This window comes from Lytechinus variegatus, chromosome 14, assembly GCF_018143015.1.
Source record: "Lytechinus variegatus isolate NC3 chromosome 14, Lvar_3.0, whole genome shotgun sequence".
Taxonomy (NCBI): Eukaryota; Metazoa; Echinodermata; class Echinoidea; order Temnopleuroida; family Toxopneustidae; genus Lytechinus; species Lytechinus variegatus.
Window position 1 is genome coordinate 17,165,855 of NC_054753.1, and position 22,471 is coordinate 17,188,325.

The 22,471-nt window shown below is 36.2% G+C and overlaps 1 protein-coding gene across 1 annotated transcript; it reads left to right on the forward strand.

Moving 5' to 3' along the window:
* Window positions 1–2,401: 2,401 nt before the first annotated feature.
* On the forward strand, window positions 2,402–21,536 carry LOC121427376 (enolase-like). The gene is made up of 14 exons (XM_041623739.1): window positions 2,402–2,490; window positions 5,289–5,386; window positions 5,937–6,032; window positions 6,772–6,830; window positions 8,928–8,997; window positions 9,764–9,897; window positions 11,330–11,405; window positions 13,011–13,100; window positions 13,492–13,548; window positions 14,905–15,050; window positions 16,500–16,554; window positions 17,068–17,269; window positions 18,746–18,913; window positions 19,575–21,536. The coding sequence occupies exons 2-14, from the start codon at window positions 5,302–5,304 to the stop codon at window positions 19,639–19,641; spliced, it is 1,305 nt and encodes a 434-aa protein (XP_041479673.1). The 5' UTR covers window positions 2,402–2,490; window positions 5,289–5,301; the 3' UTR covers window positions 19,642–21,536.
* Window positions 21,537–22,471: the final 935 nt, after the last annotated feature.

A 22,471-nucleotide genomic window follows, 5' to 3' on the forward strand; every position in this document is an offset into this window, starting at 1 on the left:
CCCAACTGAATATGATGCAGGTGAAGGTATAAAAACCGTCCGTGACATATCGCTGTCTTTGTTTAGGGGTCAATTCAGGGAACTTGCCAAGAGTATCGTTTTGTTTACAATACTTGTTAAGGGTTGGGTTTCACGCGCCAAAATATAGTTGCTAAGCGGGTGCAATTTTTCAGAAAAGCTTAGGGGAAAACAGCTAGGACCGCGGAACGGTTTTCAAAGTGTGTGTGTGTGTGGGGGGGTTGACCATGCTAAAAATCACAATCATATGGTCACTGATTTTACGTTTTTGTACACCGACGGTTTTGGAAAAAAAAGTAGGGGGCTGAAGCCCCCAGCCCCCCCCCCGGTTCTTCGGCCCTTGGAAATTCATGTTTAGGATGCTTATCGAGACCCCATGATCGCGCATGTCATCCACCCATCAATGGAAGTGCCCCCCCCCCCCTCGCTGCATGGGTTCGCCGGTTAGCTTAGGCTGAGCGCGTTCGCCCATAGGGGAAAGCAGTGATGAAACAAAATGATGTGTTCAAAGGCAATAAACATTTTTTTTCATATTAACGCCCCTCCGGCAGAAATTTGTTTCTCTTGTTTTTAAAAAATGTACTACATATCAAATGGCATATTTCAGTTAGCAAATAGGGTCTATCACAACTTTCTAACAAAAAATATTATAACTCCATTCATGATTGTCTATATACAAAAAATACAAGAAATTCGAAAAAAAAATTTACTAAGTAGCCTCGAAATGGACGAGTCGCCGTAATTAATTCCGAGCAGGTTAAATGTGTGTGCGTGTATTTTAAGCATTACATCATCAACAAAACCTTCATTCAGTAACAGCAAAGTGGAAAATCATAGTGCATGGGCTCGGACCTATCCATGCTGGGGGCGGAATTAGCCCCGTTCTCCCCTAGTCTGTATTCAAACTTGCATAATATGGTATATCATTAAATCAGAAGTCCCCTTCGTTTGAGATTATGCCCGATAAAATCAAATCACGAAACACATGCACAGCTACATCAGACAGAATCTGATGTGGAAATCATTATGCTTGCACCTATTTCCCCGGGCCTATCATTAAAGTCCACCCCCAACAAAGAGTTGACTTCAATAAAAAGAGAAAAACCCAACGAGTATGATACCAAAAAATTTCATTAAAATCGGTTTTATAATAAGAAAGTGATGACATTGTGAAGCTTCACTTAATTTCACAAAGCAGTTAATATGCACATCCTGTCCGGTATGCAAATGAGGGGAATGATGACATCACTCACTCACTATTTCTTTTGTACTTCATTATACGAAATATGATTTATTCCCATTTTCTCCTCATTGTCCTTGAAATAAAGTTTTATTCCTCCCTGCACGAGTGGAATTGTTGAAATATGAAAGTTAAATTTTGGAATGAAAATAAATGTAATCAATCAATTAAAATATTTCAAACAATTAATAGCACACAAAAGAAAAAGTGAGCGAGGAACATTATCGACCACTAGGGCACCTAGGGGGGGGGGCAGGGGGCAGACTGCCCCCCCCTGACGAGTCACAACCCATGCAAGGGACGTATCCCTGCCCGCCCCTGACGAGTCACAATTGATTGAAGTTGAAGACCTTTTATTTGTTTATTATTATTTTTTTGCTTGTCATTTTTTTTCTGGTGCGAAATCCTTTATTTGTGGCTGAATACCTTTTTTTTGCTTGTCATTTTTTTGGCGGACGATTTTGCACCCCTCCCCCTGTGGAAAATCCTAGATACGCTAAAGTACTGTCACCTACTCTCCTATTTGCATGTCATTGAGCTGTGTCTGCATGTTTTGTGAAAAATAAGCGAAAATATGAAATGTCATAACTTTCTTATTTTACCTCAGATTTTGAAGAAATTTTCAGCGCTATATATATGCTTGTTTGATTTTTCTGTATTGATTCAATTCAACATTTTTTCTGGGATGGACTTGACCTTTAATTTGGCTATAACCCCCCCCCCCCCCCGACCCTTGACTTTTGTACATGAGGAATTGAAAAAGATATTATATATTCTTCTTCTTTGCTTGGTTTTATAATGGCAACTAGACAGAAATTACTATTTTCCCCACATAGTAGAATAATTTTTATAGGCCTATGTTCATAAAAATTTTCAATCTCCGAAACAGTGGAGAGATCACCTAAGAGAGCAAGGTCTGCGCCTGCAGACTAGGTTCTAAGTTATAGACTCAGTCAATAGTAGTTCGATCAAACGTTGGTAATGCTAAGCTTTTTATATTGTTGAATCAAAAATCAATAAAGATATAATATATTATATTAATTTCATTAATTTCAATTATTCTATTCCTGAAAATGTAAAAAAAAAATACATTTTATGAATAATTTTTAGAAATAGCTACTTGCCGACCTTTGACCTACACTATACCTGCATGCAGCAGACTCTTATTCGTGGTATACGGTGCAATCACTCCGAGGGCAGTTAGGATTTACCTCACTTGGTCTTTACAATCTGTGAGTAAACTTTATTAAGAAATGTAAAAATGTGAATTTTTAATTCTTTTGAAAATGAAACCTTTTAGTCAACGTTTTTTCTTGTTATAAGTGATCTTTCAGTGGAGAAATCAGTCTCAGGAGGGACCGGTCGCGATCGCGGGTCAGGCTAGCGAGGTCTACGTGCGAAACCAATGCAGCGCAGACTCTGTCTTATGACGTGACCCGAGCTGACCGAATGAGGCCAATCACGTCGCTATCTCCTCGATCGCCAGGGTCTTCCGCCTCAGCTCACGATGCATGCCATGAGCTCTGAGCGTGACGCCAAAATATTGGACATTTCATGATTTGATCAAAACAAACAATAGGCCTATGGTTAAAATTTCAAAACAGACTCTTTTATGTTACATGCTCAAGAAAATCAAGTCCTCAGAGTCTACTCCTAGTTAACTAAAATAAAAATGCGGAAGGGGAGCATATTCAATTCACGATATTGCAAAAAAATCCCTTGGTCTGCTGGTAGGTCCATGGTCTTTGTTGACCTTTGGCCTAATTTGAGCTTGAAGTTGAGTCAGACATAAATAGACCCAGCTCAGGCCAGGGTTAGGAAGGGCATAAGATGAAAGAAAGAAAGAAAGAAAGAGAGAGAGAAAGAAAGAAGGAAGGATGGATGGAATGAATGTGGGAAGGAAGGAAGGAAAGAAAGGAAAGAAAGAAAGAAAGGAAAGGCCAAAAGAAAGAAAAAGTCGGTGCCAAAAAGTCAAAGAAAGAAAAATGAAAGGAAGAAAAGGTTCCAGGAAAGGAAAGACAGAAAGCAAAGAAAAAAAAGGAAGAATGAAGGGAAATAGGAGAAAAATGAAAGCAAGCATAAAGGAAAGTAAGAAAAAATAGAAAAAAAATTAAGAAGGGAAGAAAGAAACTATGAAAGGATTTAGGAAAGAAATGAATGAATTCAATGAAAGCAAGACAGATAGGAAGGGTGAAAGAAAGTCCTGATAGGAAGAAGGAAGGGATAAAAGAATTTAAGAGAAAGACGGATAAAACAGGGAAAGTAAATCATAATTTATAAAGAAAGTAACAAAGAAAGCATGAGAAAAAGTCAAAAGGGCATGAAAGAAAGAAAGATAGATAGAAAAGAATGAAGCATTGAATGAAAGAAAAAAAGATACAAAGAAGGAAAGAAATAAAAAAACAAAAACAGAAAAAAGGAAGAAAACTATTTTTTAAACAAATGAAAAAAATCTCTCTAAATCCTGATTATTCCATACACACACAAAACACATTAAAATAATTATATGGGACTATGTACTACCAATAAATTTTAGTGTGTGTTGATACCACAGATCCATGGTTGATGCCCACAGCCCCACACGAAACTCAGTCTTTCTCTTTATGACAGGCCTCTTCAATTTTTTTTTTCGTCACTTGCCCTGTTGGGCAATTGATTAAAAAAAAATTGCTTGCCCGATAAAAAAAACTGCTTGCCCAATTCTTTATATAATTTTTTATTATGACAGCACTACTCTGATTTTTAAAGGTCATACAAAATAACGATTGAGAATTATGTACAGTATAAAAGAACACACAAGTTTATTTTCAGCAACGTAGGCCTGAGTCATGATGTTTATTTTGAAAAAACTTTTTGCTATTTATAAATGGGTGTTTAAGGTTTAAAAAAAATCACAAAAAGTTGCTAAAATTGTATTTTTTGCATTTTCAATCCATGAAATGGTTATCTGTTTGCAATATTTCCTTAAAATTGTTTTGATTTAGTTGGAAACAATAAAGAAAACCAGTGATAATATTCAGCTCTTCATTGACTCTGAAAAAGATCATTTTATGATGTAAAAAAAAAACATAAGTGGAGAGACAAAAATTTTACATTTTGCATCTTTAAATCCATGAAATGGTCATATATTCTCCATATTTCTTTGAATTTAAGAAAAAAATTAGAAATTATATCAAGACAAATAAGAATATTCACCTCTCACTTGTCATTTCTTCATCATGTAATGATGTTAAACTCGGTCAATATTTTTTTATTGTCGTCCTGCATGTAGACTTGCATGGGGTTTTTGGTCAACACCATGAGAGTCTACATGTGGGACCACAATAAAAAAGAACATTTACCGAGTGTAACAATAACATCATCATAAATCTGAGTCAAGAAAGAGCTGAATATTCTTCATTATGGCACGGTTTTTCGAACGAGGTATCTGGCGATAAATTATTGGTAATTGGCGCTGATTTTACATCAGTTTCCACTGCTTTTATTACTGTTTGACAAAATATGAGACATAGTTGTGATTGATTATCCAAAAGGTATTGAAATTTAGAGGGTCTACTGATAATTTTTTCCAAAGCAACCACTTGTCTGATCAGGCAATTGACTTTGAGAAATGCTTGCCCGCACATCATTTTCACTTTCCCGAGACAAGCAGGTTTGTCGCACCCTGTTTATGACATGAGGTTAATGGCCATCTATGTGCACAAATAATTACAAATAATTTAGGCCCCTAAAAGGTTAAAACCCAAGATTACCCAAATTGATAAGATAGGATTTGAAAAAAAAAACGACCCTCGATCAGGAGTACATGACGGTCTCAACAAAGATAAAAAAATGAACATGTATATAGTAGGCCTATGTGTTTTCACACCAAAAGCTGCAGTCTAGTTGTACTAGTTGCTCCGCTGAACTACCTTGGCTACTTACACAGGAGTAAAGTATGCTTGTGTCTGTCATCGAAGTAGTGCATTAGATTTTAGAAGTGACACTGTAAGTGAAATAATTTTCTGCCTAAATTTCTTATCCTTAACAGTGCATTGTGCATCATGCCAGTCACAAAGGTTTACGCCCGAGAGATCTTTGACAGCCGTGGAAACCCTACGGTAGAGGTTGACCTCACAACTGAATTGGGTAGGTGGATTCCAGTTTATTTTCAAGGTTACTTGGTAATAGAGGTTTATATGATGCTACCCTCATTATCATACGATGTGCAGGACAATGTACCAAATATCATGAAGAATATGGAGGGAAAAATAAAAAACAACTATTTGATGTACATAAACCAGCTGTGAACTTCTGTTTTTTATTGAAAAAATGAGAAATATTCATGGTTAGTAATAAGCACGCCAGTTACCAGTGTGATATGAATGTCAGTTGATTGTTTTTTATAATGAAATGTAATGAAAAAATGTATTAAATACAAATGATATGAATGCAGAAGAAAAACATAAATAAAATCAAATCTATAACGAGGTATCTTCAGAAGTTCAAAGCTGCTGTACTAATGAAATAAAAAAATCATATGATTGTTATTGTTACCAGGTGCCTTCATAGCTGGAGTACTAATGTACATGTATTTTGTCATTTGATTGTTACTGATATCAATTAATATTATTGTGCATCTTCAGTACTACTGTGCTAATGTAATAAATGAATGTCATTTTATTGTTATTGATAATAGGTACCTTCAGAGCTGCTGTCCCTAGTGGTGCTTCAACAGGTATCTATGAAGCCCTTGAGTTGAGGGACAAGGACCCTAAGAGATTCCTTGGCAAAGGTGAGATACTTTCTAGCAAAAGAATGCCCTCAACACCACACTTTTCGTGAATTGTATGTACGCAAAATGCCCTTAGCAGCATGGTTAAGCGCATTGCGTAAGGGCGTTTCTGTACGGACACAGCAAATAAAACCCAAAGTTACAAACTACTAGTTAAAACTTGTATAAATGATTACCACCTCACACTTCTTCGATTTTGTCTCGCCTGCATAGCAGAAGCGAGACACAGGCCGTACTAAATATCTTTAGATGAATGTGCTTTAAAAATGTGGCCCTTTCCAATGACTGGTACTGTTAGCAGTTAAGTCAAGGCCTTCTGATATGGTTGTGACAATATTTTATCACGACAGTTATAAATGTAGGAGGAAATCATAGTGGGCGTATTATATCATTATTGTGATAGCAGTGTTGCATCCAGCGAAGGGTTTTGGGAATTACATGAGTACATGTAGTTGAGGTATTGAGCTGGCTCTGTTCAAAGTCCCCAAGTACAACAGTATTTGACTACTGGTGGGGTTACCCTGTTTGAATAATACCAAATAAATAAATAAATAAATAAATAAATGAATGAATGAATGAATGAATGAATGAATGAATGAATAAATGAATAAATAAATAGATAAATAAATAAGTAAATAAATAAATAAATAAATGAATAAATAAATAAATAAATTAATTAATTTTACATATTTATGATTATTTCCTCCTGACCTTAATTAATTATTGTTTTGTATTTTAGGTGTCCAGAAGGCAGTCAGTAACATCAATGACATTCTTGGTCCAGCACTCGTTTCCAAGGTAAGTTACTGCTTTTTATTTCTTTGACAAAACAGTTTGTTATTGCTTTCTGTGTTGTTTCTTTGTACAATTTTGGTCCTTTCAGCATTTAGCAGGAGTGAGACATGCTTGTAGGCTCCACTAGTTTCTCTGTGCAATTTTTGTCCTGTCTGCATATAGCAGGAGCGACATAACTTGCAAGGTCCACTAGTTTCTCTGTACAATTTTTGTCCTGTCTGCATATAGGAGCGACATAACTTGCAAGCTCCACTAGTTTCTGTGTACAATTTTTGTCCTGTCTGCATATCAGGAGTTAGACACACTTGCAAGTTCGAGTAGTGGCAGATCTAGCCAGGTTGAAAGCAATACCAGTCAGGGTCCATATTGTTTTTGCACAATATTCAGCCTCTCAAAATTATTGTGTCGAAATCAGCTACATGTAGATTCGCGCCAGGGCACCACTAAGTTGTCAAAATCTTAGCCAAAGTTAATTTTTTGAAACATCCTCATAACTTGGTTTCAAGGTCATTGGTCACAGGGTTCTGTAACATATATACGTGAACATGAAAATATTCTGTTCTCACAGTAGCCAAATAAATGTGAGGGATCAACTTCACATTTGGCCCATGTATGCATATGTGCATGAAGAGGATCTGATATGATTTGGAAGTCGAAGGTCAAAGAGGCCAGTACAAAAAGCTAAAGTGTAATCCTGGGTCCCGTAACACGAAGGTTAGCGATTAATCATACGCTTGATTTTTGCGATTGATTGGCAAACATTCTTTAAAAATGGCTTATTTTGTAGACACTTATTTGCTTTCAACACAAACTTCATATTTTCCCCCTGTATTTTACATATTTATGATTATTTCCTCCTGACCTTCATACATTAAGTTCTAGTTTCCTTTAACCCTATCTAGGCCGGGGTATTTTGGGAGTTGCTATGGCCGGGGGGCCTCCGAGGCCCCCCCCTAAGATCTCGGCCGTCGCCCCCGCGATCGCGCCGAAAATTGGCACGCGGCTTGCCTGGGGCATAATCTACAAGATTGTATAGTAATTTATTTCATGCGAATCGCTATTAAGTGATTATGCTAATTTATGTGTAATTAGTACACGAAATCATACTTTTCCCTCTAACTCCCTAAATAAAGCTCTAAATGTACTAATTTTTGGTATAGAAACTCTTTGGGGTGTCCTTAGCAAGCGTACATGAAAAAAATTGTGATATCGAATCATTTTCTTAAGTATTGTATTGTTTTTTGCAATTTCTTATGTATTTCTCTGTTTTTTTGACCTTTTGTTTTTCATTGTTTTTTCAATGAAATTTGTTGGGGACTCTTCTGTGATCATAAAAAGCATAAAATGAATACATTTAGACTAGAAAAACAATAAATAATCATACATTTATGAATTTTGGTTGAAAATACAATTTGCATTGACTTTGTACACGAAATCACGTTTTTGAGCAAGTTTTGGTCTGACATGCACTTACATAATGTTGCGTAATTTCGGAACCACGTACCCGGGTGATGCAAAATTGGTCTCAAAAGTTGCGCAAGACTTAAAAGTAAAAAGTCAGCGAGCGGCGCAGTCAAAAATTTTCGCACGGCGAAAATATCGCGCGATTCGTTGAGGGGGGCCTCCGAGGCCCCCCCCGGCCTAGATAGGGTTAAAGATGAATACCAGTTGTGGTAACAATCTCAAAATGGGTTTGAACAGAATCAAATAAAAGGAAAACCAAATGTATGTAATGTATAAATGAAAAAAAAATATATATGCCAAGTAGCTCTGGAGGAATATGTGTAATTGCTGAGAAATTAGCAAAATAAGCATGGAATTCCATCAAATGTTTGGTAATTTTTCCAAGCAGTATTAATACACTGTCCCACATATGCCATTTTGTATTAGTTATCAGATTTATTGGCTTTCAGTTTAGATTTCATGATTTCACAAAGATGAGTTGATTTCAACATATCAGATCTAGATCTATGATAATAAACCGGTATAATTAACCTTGATTTTACAAGCTTTCTCATGAAATAATTGTTTGCTGCAATTACTTTCTTTACCTTTAATGTCAGTATTGTATTTATGTATGTGTTTTTTTTTTCATTCCAGAATGTTGATGTGACCAAACAGACAGAGGTTGATCAGATTATGCTTGACCTTGATGGTACTGATAACAAAAGTAAGTCGGTCTTACAAGGAGTTGCGATTGATCCCATCAATCACAACTATGGAAAGTCAGCATCCCCAAGATCTAAAATTGTACCATTCTTTTTACTGTTGAGAAATGACTATTTAATCCAATGAGGGACTGATGTTGCAAATGACTGCATTCTTGTTGCTTTCTCTTTTAACTCATGCTCATCTTTGTTCATATTTTTTTTGAAAGTCTATGCAGCACTAGTTGTTCTGTCATTATTTGATAAAAACTATACAATTTGTGCCTGTACACTTTTGTAAATTCCTTCATGAGAAATTTAAAAACTGCTAAATTTGAAATCTATTATACTTTGGAAAAGAAGGGTTTTCGATATTTGTCCCTGATTTCAACATTATTGCAATTCTAGGGTAGAAAGAATTGCTGTAAATGGTTATGCAAGCACAGACTGATATTTGACACTTTTTAACTAATAACATGTCAAGAGACACCAAAGGCTCTGTCTGTAGAGACAGCCACAGTGAAATAAGTGAATCTGGTCTCATTACTTCAGACTCTGTGAGCCAGCAACATCTACTATCTAGTCTCGCCAATTCAGACTCTGAGCCGGCAAGAGTACATAGTAAATCTAGTCTCACCAAATCAGACTCTGCATTATGCACTATGTGAATTGCGAAAACCAAAGGTCTGTGTGAGCAGACTAGTAAATGGTTGGCAGGAATGCCTTGAAAGTATTAAATTATATCACACTAATGGTTCAATAAATGGTTGTGTGTGTTTGTTGGTACAGCTAAGCTTGGAGCCAATGCCATCTTGGGCGTATCTCTTGCTGTATGTAAAGCCGGCGCTGCCCATAAGAAGGTCCCACTCTACAGACACATCGCTGATCTTGCTGGAAACAAACAAGTCATCTTACCATGCCCAGTAAGTACACTGTTGTTGATGATGATGATGATGATGATAAAGATGATGGTGATGATGATGATGGTGGTGATGATGGTGATGATGATGGTGATGATGATGGTGATGATGATGAATTTGATGATGGTGATGAGGATGATGGTAATGATGGTGGTGATGATGATGAAGATGATGATGATGATGGTGGAAGGGGGATGATAATGATGATAATTAGGATGATGATGATGATGATAATGATGAATGATGATGGTGGGGGCGATGATAATGATGATGATGATATGGTGATTAAGATAACAGCAATGATGGTGGTGGTGGTGATGATCATGATGACAATTATGATAAATGGTGATGATGGTCTCTACGCTCTTAGCTCTTACACACATTCATTAAATATGTGGATGCAAAAAAAATAAGAAGTGTACTCCCCATGTCAACAGGTCATCAAGTAATCCATTCATGCTATCCACTTTACACTCACTATATTGCACTGCATCTGAGATTACATGTCAGTTGCATTGCCACATGAGCATTGCTTTAGTCAGACTAGCATATTTGTGAAACACCCCTCTCTCTAGGCCTCTGTGATTGATGAAGGTCGTTGAGAACACGTTGATATAGATCTCCATTGAAAGCCCCGTACATGAGTTGACTTGGGACCTCGTAGGTGACCTTGTAACTGACACAGCCCAAGATATACTGTGTGTGCAAAAAAAAGGTGATCCATATTCTTTCTCTTTACCATGTAGAGCACTCAAGTGGTATAGAGTTATGAAGAAAAAAAAGTTTTGAGAATATTTATGCTCCTGTATTATTAAATATATTACAAATTCAATTTACCAGAATATGTGAGAAAAACTTCTCAGCTTTTATGTGTACAGTACCTCTAAACATGACATATAGGGGAACCCAATTATAATAAACACAATAAGTATGATTTTATTTTTCTAGCAAGTTAAGCAAAGATGGAAATGAATAATTTCTTTGCACATGATCATTTTGAAAATTCCTTTTGCAGACTTTTCTAATTAACCCTTTTGAGACTAAGCCTGCATATAAGTTGGGTGGAGTCTATGGGAAACGTATGTTACTGCGAAATCAAGTTTCCAACATGTTAATGCAAGATTGAAATGATTGCGTTTCCATACTGACCGATCAATTTCCATTTATTTCACCCATTCCGACTGGAATTAAGTAATTTAAATGGAATCTCTACCTGTTGTATTCCATAATACAATGATAATAACAATGATGATAATGGTAATGATGAATGATGATGATGACGACGCTTCTGATATTAGCCCTCTATATTATTGATGACCTTTCTTTGAGTCACCTATATTTTGACACACACTGTACTTGATAACTACATATTAATGAATAGGATACCTATGACACCGTGATGCTGTATCATATCATCTTCTCGTCTATCATACAGGCTTTCAACGTTATCAACGGAGGGAGCCATGCTGGCAACAAACTTGCTATGCAAGAATTCATGTTGCTGCCCACAGGTTAGTTAATATAATGGCCATAAGCAGTGGGGGGGGGGGGGGGTGGCAAGGGGGCATTTGCCCCAGAAAGTTTGAAAAAATGCATTTTTTTCACTGAAAATTTTCACAAAATTCACCAAAAGTATGCATAAAATCCTTCAATATCAATTTACATCATGCAAAAGCATCCAAATGACCCAGCACAGGTACAACCATGGTTAGCCTTCCGATGAACTTTACAGGCCAAACAAGGGTACAGACTACAGAGGAGATACATAAGATTGATATGTAGAAGGCCTTGACAATGAAATAGTGTACATATTGTCCACCTAGAGTTATATAATTTTATTTCCCCTATCACTTATTCGAATCTACATAACGTATGTAGTGGAGCATTGTGGCCCAGTTGATTAGTCTACGGACTCTGAAACAGAGGGTCTTGGGTTCGAATCCCAGCCATGGCGTAATTTCCTTCAGCGAGAAATTGATCCACAATGTGCTGCACTCAACCCAGGTGAGGTAAATGGGTACCTGGCAGGAATTTATTCCTTGAAACGCAGCGCGCGTAACAGCTGCACTGCTAAAGCCAGGGTAATTATGCTGCATATACTGTCGAGCGCTTAGAGACTTCTGACAAAGTAAGTATGAAGTGCTATATAAGCAAGTATAATTATAATACTAAATGTTTAACGCCCTTCTAAGCAAATGTATGGACGTACAGTGAAGACTAAAAGAATAGGCACCTTGTCAAAATTCAAAGCCTGCTTTACTCCCTCAGGAATCATGCAAGCGTCTTTTCATTACTAATTTTCACATTTCTTCATAGACTAAATAATGGGGAATGCCACTATGAAAAAAAATGCATCGCGAGCCTTTGTAGTAGGATTTCCTGCTAAATGAGGCATTACAGACTTATGACAATTTTACTATTAAAGGGGAAGTTCACCCTGAAGAAAAAAATGTTGTAAAAATAGCAGAAAAAATAATGAAATATATTGGTGAAGGTTTGTGGAAAATCCATCAAAGAATAAGGAAATTATTAGAATTTAAGTTATGGATATGTGACGTCATAAATGAGTAGCTGCCACATATTGGATGTCATGTAATATAAAATGCATAAATTTCAACTTTTTCAGTGGTTCGTTATGACTCATTTTTGTTTTCTTTTTAGGAATGGTTGTGAAATGATTTATCTATTGATATACTGAATGTACAGAAAAAAAACATTTTCAATTTTCTGAGAAAATGAAATTTCATTGATTGTTTACCATTCGATATGTAGGAAAGCTGCTCGCATATGTCGTCACAAATCGAATAATTCAAATTCTTATAACTTTTTTTTATTCTTTGATGGTTTTTCTCAAAATCACCTGCAATATTTATCATTATTATTTCTGCTTTTTATACAATAAACTTTTTGCCAGGGTGAACTTCCCCTTTGAAAATTTATAGTGTGAATTGTCTGATAAGAAAAAACCCCTAATAAAACAGTTAAAGTGAATGAGGATTATCCATTTTGAAAGAAATTGAGATCGAGTGAGGGATTGATGAGTAAACAGATGTCATGTCTCCTGAATTATGATTGTAAATAAAATTGATTTCAAATCTATTTTGATTGTACATTAGGAGCAAAATCATTTCGAGAAGCAATGCGAATGGGAGCCGAGATCTATCAGAACCTGAAGGCAGTCATTAAGAAGAAGTACGGACAGGATGGTAAGATACACTCATCATCCTTCAAAAGTCGTGGATGAAAGATGAAGATATACTACTCATCAAGTTTCAAAAGCCGTCGTTATGTAATAGCTCATTTAAACATTCATTTTATAGATGAAAGGTGAAGATATGCCGGTACTACTCATGTTTCAAAAGTCATTTTACCCATTCATTTTATAGACTTTCAAGTTGGTTTGAATACTACAGAATATATTGCATAATGTGCTGTTTTGATACATTTATATTATCTGTTAGTTTTTTCTGCATTCAAATAATACAATACAGGTATAAAATGTTTTGAGTATAATCAGTGCTGTGCAATGCTTTACTGTAGATGGTAAAATGTTTTTATGTGTAATAACTAATAATTGATATTATTTGTTTGATGCAGCTACCAACGTTGGAGATGAAGGTGGATTTGCTCCCAACATCTTGGAAAACAAAGAAGGTAAACAAAATAGCGCCATCTCCTGTTCAAAATGGGTTAGGGAAGAAAGTCCCTGGAGCTGGTAACTTATTCTATAAATTACTCCAATGAAATAGGACCCGGAGAGGTATCTTTTTTCATCCTTCCAATATTGATTCCCTTTAAATTCTTTTATTGATTTATCCTGTGTAATTATTGATTTATGAGTCCCCCCCTATTTTGCTGAGAATGATTTTGCATTTGCTTTTATTAGATTATGCCAAAATTTTGTCTCCAAACCCCAAATGGCAATTGCTTTATGGGGGGGGGGGGGGGTAGTAACGTCACATCCGCTTAACGGTGACAGAACTGACATTAGTGCTATGAACAAAAAGTGTAAGAAACATAATGAAATAATGTCAGAAGCAGCCCTGAAAATTTCAGAAAGATTTGTGAACTTCCAGATAACGAAATGGGTGAAAACTAAAAGTATGAATGTGATGTATGTGTATCACGCATAGTAGGCATGCCAAAGTGCCGCGCTGCTGTGTGGGTCAAGATTGCATTATTTTCAGCGGCCGGTCGTTGTTAGGGCTCGAGATTAAAAATTCCTGGCTTTTGCTCCGGCCTATATCTGCCTGTATACAAGGGGAGTGTTTCATCAACATTTTCATCCGACAAGTGGTCAGATCTGACATCTTTCTCTGATGTTGATTGGCTGAAAGGCACTGTTCCTATGGTAACTGTCGGATAAAATGGGACTTATCGGATAAAACGTCTGACAAGTCCTTTCATGAAACGCTCCCCAGGAACTTGATTAACCCTGCTTATTAGACCAAATTACATGTTTCTCCCCGTTTATATTCATGTCTGTGACTTATCAATACTTTTGAAAACCTGTCCTACCTCTATAATTGGCAATAAATCAGTAATTTTCATTGTTTATGTAGTATTAAATGAGTGGCATTCTGATAGCCATGGTGTAGTTAAACCTGGATTAATAATAATAATAATATAATAATAATAATAGGCATTTATATAGCGCCTTCTATCTAGAGATATTTTATTCTGAGGTGCGTGGTTATTATTATTCCCCCTTGCTTTAGCTCGAGCTGCCTTAACTTGGACTACACTTTTATCGAGTGCCATTTATCAACTCATTCACCAAATAAAGATTATTCTTATCCTGCTGCAATAAGTTATAATTGCCATGAATATGGAAAAAATATTCTGATGCCCAGCACTCCATAGAAGTGTGGTTTTAAAATTATAGTTTAGACAAAGGTTAAACCTAGGTTTGATTAAAAAAATACCACCCTATGTATATTCTGCGCTTTATAAATATGATGTACCATCATTGATATCTTGATTTTTTCTTTTCTTTTTAATTATACACAGCGTTGAACTTGATCATGGAAGCTATAAAAAAGGCTGGTTATGACAACAAGATTAAGATCGGTATGGATGTTGCTGCTTCAGAATTCCACAGGGATGGAAAATATGACCTCGATTTCAAGAACCCTACCACGGATCCCAGCAGATACGTAAGATGTCACAATATTCACTTTTTTTTAACCTTCTGTACCCGAAATGTCAATACCGGCTTCACCTTGGTGAACGCGCATATATCCGAAAAGCCGGAATACCAGCTGCAAGTCATGTGGTTTGAAAAGCAAGGGTTTGAGATATCAGGTGACCTTTAGAAATGACTTCATGTTAGAGATTTTTAATCGATAACTTCAGTTTATGATTTTATCGACGGTTGGCTTTTATTTAGAAGGTCTTAGCATAAAAAATGAGCAGAATATGTTACGCTACCAAGAAGGCTCGTGCGATAATGCATTGCGAGTCATATATGTACTACGTACTAGCTATTGTTGAAATTTCTTCCCTCAAATTAGTGATTTTGAGACAGAATTTGAGATATCGTTAGTACAGGAAGCTAAACTACATCAGCAGCGGAGTGAGGTGCCGCTGACATGGCTGGGCCCGAATCATTACAATAGGAGATCATTTATTTCGAACGTCATGTATTTCTTCATTTTGGCAATAAGCTTGATATCTGCTTATAATTCAGGGTGAGGGTCATGATTGCCCCTATTAATTCAGGGTTCAAAGGGTTAAAAATGTAATTCATTTTGTATAAAACCCCAACATATACACATGTTTGTGCAGTGTATAATGAAACACAAAATAGCATCAAGATTAAAATGAAAGATTGCCTTGATTGAAATAGTAATATTTAAATGATTTAAACATTTAATGAAAGAGAACTTGAATAAAAAAGTACAGAATACTTGTGAGAATAAGTTCTCAAAAAAATAAAATATATATTATGTAAATTTTATCTAAATTATGCATATCTACATCATCATAGTAACAAAGAATAAGACATATCAAACACTTATGATTTAAAGAATAGGGAGATCATACAAAAAGTATGATAGACTAGATTATTATATATTTTTTTTATTATAAGTGCAAAAAGTACTTGTCATCAGTGATTAAGATATGTTTGCTCAAAATATCCCTTTTCACATAGTAAGCTTCTTCAGAAAATTGAACTTCTCAGCAAAACATATACAAACTCTAAAGGAATATCTGCAACTGTTGCTAAAAAACACCCCCCATTTTCCTTAAACTACCTTTACCAGACTATGACAGCAGATGATTAACATGGACATTCTGCTACACAGGGAGATAAATATTTCACACATATTTTACACAGTACTTACATACATACAGACAGATCAATATCAGTCAACTCTCATTTTATCTAAATAACAAAATGATTAAATTTAAGTGTAGATTTGTGATTTGTTACCATGGCAATAATATTATTTTTTATAAGGTAATCAAAGTGTATTCGACTTTTTTTATCATTCTCTCTCCTCATCATATTTTATGTGCATCTTTTCACTTTCTTCCTCTTAAAAGAAAAGGTTAAGAAATTAGCTAACCAATCAACATTATTTGTTCTTAATTTCTTACAGATCTCCTCTGACCAACTTGCTGATATCTACAGGGGATTCATTAAAGATTATCCAGGTATTTATCAAAAGTACAAGATATGATTTCAGTATATATACATTATTTTCCAGACCCTAGCCGTAGCTAACATATGCCAACCCGGTCCTACATGTATGTCTGGAGTTGTTAACAAAACCATGTAGTTCAAAAATTGTTTGGGTTATTGTTCATCAATTTTGACAAGTTATGTATCATGTAAAATTTTAGGATGTGCTTTTTCATACTCGATCAAAAATAAAAAAAATTGTTTTTGGTGGCTTGTTGGTCTTGAGGCGGCTGGTCACATTTAATTTAAAAAAACAACCCAAAACAAGTCCAAACCTAGTGTCATAGAATGCATATCATTTCCATTAATTTGAATTCAGGATAAAAGAGTAGGCCTACTGTCGATTAAATATCTTGCTCTTGGATATAGATGCCATGGCTTAGGATCGAACACCGGACTTTCAAATGTCTAGTGGGTTCCTAAAACCACTCGGCCACGGCACCTCTGTAATGATTCATTCATATGTTGTCTACTGCCCTCTGTAGTTTTATCGATCGAGGATTGCTTTGACCAAGATGATTGGTCTGCCTGGACTGCTTTCTGTGGCAGCACCGATATCCAGATCGTAGGTGATGATCTGACTGTCACCAACCCTAAGCGTATCCAACAAGCTGTCGACGTCAAGGCGTGCAACTGTCTCCTCCTCAAAGTCAACCAGATTGGATCCGTCACAGAGTCCATAAGGGCGTAAGTCATCACCTGGTCATCATCCATGAGAAAAAATATTGAAAAAGGGGTGTTTTTTAAGGGTAGGTGGTGGGGGGGATGGAAGGGTACTCCCATTGACGTGTTGACAGCATCCATGAGAAAAAATATAGAAAAAGGAGATATGGATAAGGGGTATTTTATTTTTTTTATTTCTGTTTATGGTACATTTAACTCGGCAGGGCAGCGTTTTCCTGGGAAACGCCAAGCTGGTATATAACCAACTACCAAGGAAACATTTCACATCTAGGTTAATTAGTCATGGTGGCTGACCTTGTAGACGACAGATATTACTCATGGGCCTTTTTATCTAAATGGAGACAATGGCAGAGTTGGGATTTGAATTCAGAACCTTGTGATTATGAGTCCAATGCTCTAACCACTGGACCACATGACCCGAGGAAGGAGGGGGGGGGGGGGGTTACTTTCATTTTAGTGTGGAAATTGTGGAAAAGGGTGTTTTTCCAGGTTTAGGTGCGGAATGCGAATAGAGTGTCAAAAACCCACCAAATTAGAAAGAAGCCTCCTGAATCATAAATTTGGAGGCGAAAAATAGGTATTTAAAAATTCAGTACTTTTTGTCACCAGGTCAATGGAGGGAAAATCCTATTCTAATACACCACCTTGATAAAAAGCCAGATAAAAAGGCTGAATTTGAAAAGGAAGTCTTCACCACCCATATCAAACGGGAACCCAAATCCCAGATACTATATCAAAGTGCATAGTGCTTGTGTGAAAATGGGAACATGTGGTTTAGGGTGTTCCAAATACTTAATGAAATCACTGTTTAGGGTGTGCAAATCTATGAAATCTGCAATTATACAACTCCCAAGAATGTTCTGTTATCTGATTGGTCCAAATGGGATCACATGATATTCAGCGAATTTCACTATTGCATCCAAAATGCACTTGCACTCTGACATCATACCAAATGTGTGCAGGATAGAGTGAAGTCTGGAATTATCGAGAATTTAGATCAAATATAGTATTCAGGGCAACTCAGTAACATGGGGAGGGGAGGGGGTTGTATAAAACAAATAATGCATGCATTCTTGTGCATAGAGGACCTAAATAATGAACTCTGATGAAAAGTATATCCATTGGCTCTTCTTGCACATTGTTCATTATTTGGCAATTACATGCATGCGCTTACATGCATTATTTGTATAATAATCTGTGGTTAGTGTACCCTTCTGGCCTGCTCTTTAATCCTTGTTAAGGGCACTTTTTCAGGATGATTCTTGTGGATGCTGTCCACTCATTAATGGAAATATATTTATTGTTTGTTTTAGATGTAACCTGGCCCAGAACAAAGGATTGGTTTTTATGTACATGAATCTTACTGCTCTGAATAAACAAGTGTTTTCCTGTTTTTCTAGATGTAAGCTTGTCAAGAAAAATTGACTTTTTTTAACAGGAATCTATTACTGTCAATGAATTTTAATGTTTTTATTTTAGATGTAAGCTTGCTCAGGACAATGGATGGGGAGTGATGGTGAGTCATCGTAGTGGAGAGACCGAAGATACGTTCATTGCCGACCTGGTGGTCGGTCTCTGCACCGGACAAATCAAGACCGGCGCGCCATGTAGATCGGAGAGGCTTGCAAAATACAACCAGATCCTAAGGTAAGAACAGTAGAGGGGTCCCCACAAGCAGCCGTGTTGGAGGACGAACAGGTAAAATCGTGGAAGTGGTTTATGCTACACCATGTGTAAAGTCCTGGAAGGACTGAGCTAAAAGTGGATAGAGGTTGAAGTGAAATGGAAAGGTGAGAAAGTGGAGGTTTGGAAGTAGAGTATTCTTTTCGGAATGAGTGTAGTCCCTGAAAGGACTGTAAACCAGAGGGAGTGGAAAGCATGAATAGTGGGCAAGATGAGAGGCTTGTGTAGAGCGGTGGAGTAGACAGACGGGCGCAACATTCAAGGCAGCTGTTGAAGACCACCTTCTCCGGTACTGCTAATCTCCTTAAGCCCTCTCTCTCACCCGGTGCGCTATACCAAACGGTCCTGCACTGTACACGTCCAGATCCAGATGTACAGGTTTTCCAATGTTATGTTGGCCAACAAAAATGCTTGTGACATCATATTGGATCCCTCTATGCTTGACTTTAACCGTTAAATAATACTTTAATATCATGGCTGCCTTATAAAACAATGACAAGGGTCCTAATCAATTGCGGGAACCTGGTGGTGCCTATAGTAAATCATTGAGAAACTTAGAGTCTAGTAGGGAATGGGTTAAGTGTCACTGTAATATGGCTTATCCCCTGTATTGTTTTATCCGCAGGATTGAGGAAGAACTAGGTGCCGATGCCGTCTTCGCTGGAGAGAAATTCCGCAATCCTCTCCAGTAAAGCAGTCCATCTGAATGGCTGAAGGATTTTGGGTAATATTGTTGATGCAGGTAGATATAGCCATAAAGAAGAGTTATATTTGTATTTTGTGATGATTTGAATATTTCCTTCAGTTTGGATATGTGCTCATAGATTATTTGACTGATAGGTTTTCTGCATGGTAGGCCAACACTATTAAACTTGACCCACTGAAATCTCTTCTACCTGTGAGTGTATGAGCGAAAGTATATTTTATATATTCATGGTAAGATGTTCTAAATGTCTCCCTCTATAATCCAATACATGTTAGGTCTCAAGCTAAGCATCCCTGTAGGATTTTACGTGTAAATGTGAATAGAATAGTGCCCTCTTAAGGTTAAAACCTCCCCAATGATCATAGCTAAACATCACAGTATTTGTCGTTGTGTTAGCTTAACATATGTATGGAATTTAATTTTTTATAATGTAATGCTAAAAAAGGGGGATTTTTTTGTAAATTGAGCACAATCTATCGTGATTAGTGAAATTAGTCACGGGATATTAGTGCAAACAAGAATTGAATGATATAACTTATATATATTGATCTCTACATAATAATAAACTGGCTGAATGATACATGCTGTAATAAAGTATTAGGATTTTTTTCAAACACTGCCTCAATAAAACAAGAAATTGATTGCCCAAAGATAGTTGAATGGGTCGATCTACAAAGATATAGCTCACACATTGAGTTGTCTGAGGTCTCACGAATCTAAAAGATTTCCAGATTCAGATATCTGTTTTGCGTATAAAGTGTTACTTCTCTGCTTCTGCTATAATGATTTGAATGTGTTGTATTGAGTTTTGTACTTGATGTCTTGCACAAGAACATCCAAATAAATGTTGTGCTGCAGTATTACTGTTGTGTTGCTGAGTATACAGTACTCCAAACTCCTCCTCTTGTATCATCAGCTCAAACAGGGTTCAACTCGTCTAAGGAAACCACAGCCAAAAACCACCTAATTTCTTGTGATAGAATTTAATTTTATGGTACTAAGAATAAATTAGTAGTAAAATGATGTCAAACTTTACGTTATCATTTGAATAACATGGAATTTTACTGTATCAAGAAAACGATGTTATATGTGAATGAAATGGAATTTTATGGTATTAAGAATACATAAGTAGCAAAATATTGTATTTGAATTATTATAATAAATGGGGAGTAATGTGTTTATCATCTATTTGTAATGATGCTTCCAGGATAGCTTTAATCATTCAACATGTTCATTATATCATCATTAATGCATTTTACCCATGTAAACAGAATATATATCTGAAAGATAGATTTATTTGACATCTAGTGTTGTATCGCTCCAAAGGACGTATTAGGCCAAGTAAAAAATAAAGAACATGTTTCTCGTCCGGGTTTCTCTTGAAAAAGGAAAACGGGGCATTTTATTTTCTCATTTTCATTTTTGTAGATGGTATCAATCAGAGATTTTGTCAATTCAATATGTCTCCACAAAGCATCAAAATGGAGCAAAAGTATATTAAGTTGACGGAGACCATCATGTACATGTAACCCAGGGCACATGCCCCTTTAATATACACAGTTTTTATGGTACCATCTATAATGGCATGGGAACACATTTGTAAGTATATCACATTCATTTTACCCCAATAATACAGAGTTCTTGAATGATTTTCAGGATTTTTCAATGCCTTTGAAGAATACTTTTCTGTATTTTCAAAAAAATACTTATAAAACTTTACGAGGCCTACAAATAAGTGCGGACGGGAAACGTGTTGATGTATTTTTTTTTATTTGTCCACATTGAAATGGTTTTAATGTTACCTTTGAAGGTAGGTTTCCTCATAGAGGATGATGAGGTTATTTGATAACTGTTTGATGTGCAGTAATAAAATGGGAAAAAGTGAATGAAAATTTGTATCTCTTCCAAGTTTCGTTATTTTTATTGCATCTAGCTCACTTAACCCTAAATAGACTGGGCTATTTCGACGCCTAAGAAGACTGGGGGGGGGGGGGCTGATTCAGCCCCCCTTATGATCTCGGCCGTCGATCGCGCGATCGCGACGAAAATTGGCACACGCGTTACCCATGGCATTATCTACAAAACTATAACATCAAATTCTGCAAAAATCTCATGTTTCATTAATTATGCTAATTTATGCGTAAAATCATAAGTTTGCTGTAATTAATAAAATAATGCCCCTGAAATGCTAATTTTTGTTTCACATACTCTAGATAGGCATCTGATCAAATTTATTTAAAAAAAATTTCAACATCACATTTATTTTCTTATGTATTCTATTGTTTTCTAAATTTCTTATGTATTTCTTTGTTTTTCGACTTTTTGTTTTTTATTGTTTTTTCAATGGAAATTGTCGGGGACTTTATTTGGACCATAAAAAAGATAAAATTAATTGATTTTAAGCAGTAAAAGGAAAAATAATGATACATTTATGAATTTTGGTTAAAAACACTATTTGCATTGGATTTGTACACAAATTCACGTTTTTGAGTAATTTTGGGTGTGCATGTACTTACAAAATGTTGCGTAATTTCCGAACCGCGTACCCGGGGGTCACAATTTTGGTCTCAAAAGTTGCGCGAGACTTGAAAGTAAAAACTCAGTGAGCGACGCGGTCAAAAAAATTTGCGCGGCGGATTTATCGCGAAAAATGTCGAGGGGGGGCTGAATCAGCCCCCCCCCCAGTCTTTTTAGGGTTAAGGCAAAAGAAAGTAGTTGCAGCAAATCAACAATTTCACAAGAAAGTTTTTTAAATCAATTAAACATTGATTTAAAAGACTTTCTTGTGAAATCATTGATTTGCTGCAACTACTTTT

What these genes read in the sequence shown, in the direction of transcription:
- LOC121427376 (XM_041623739.1), top strand. Translation starts at nt 5,302, where the DNA reads ATGCCAGTCACAAAGGTTTACGCCCGAGAGATCTTTGACAGCCGTGGA. An exon ending in TGACCTCACAACTGAATTGG is followed by an intron (nt 5,387 to 5,936) that starts GTAGGTGGATTC and finishes TATTGATAATAG; the next exon opens with GTACCTTCAGAGCTGCTGTC. An exon ending in GTCACAGAGTCCATAAGGGC is followed by an intron (nt 17,270 to 18,745) that starts GTAAGTCATCAC and finishes TTTTTATTTTAG; the next exon opens with ATGTAAGCTTGCTCAGGACA.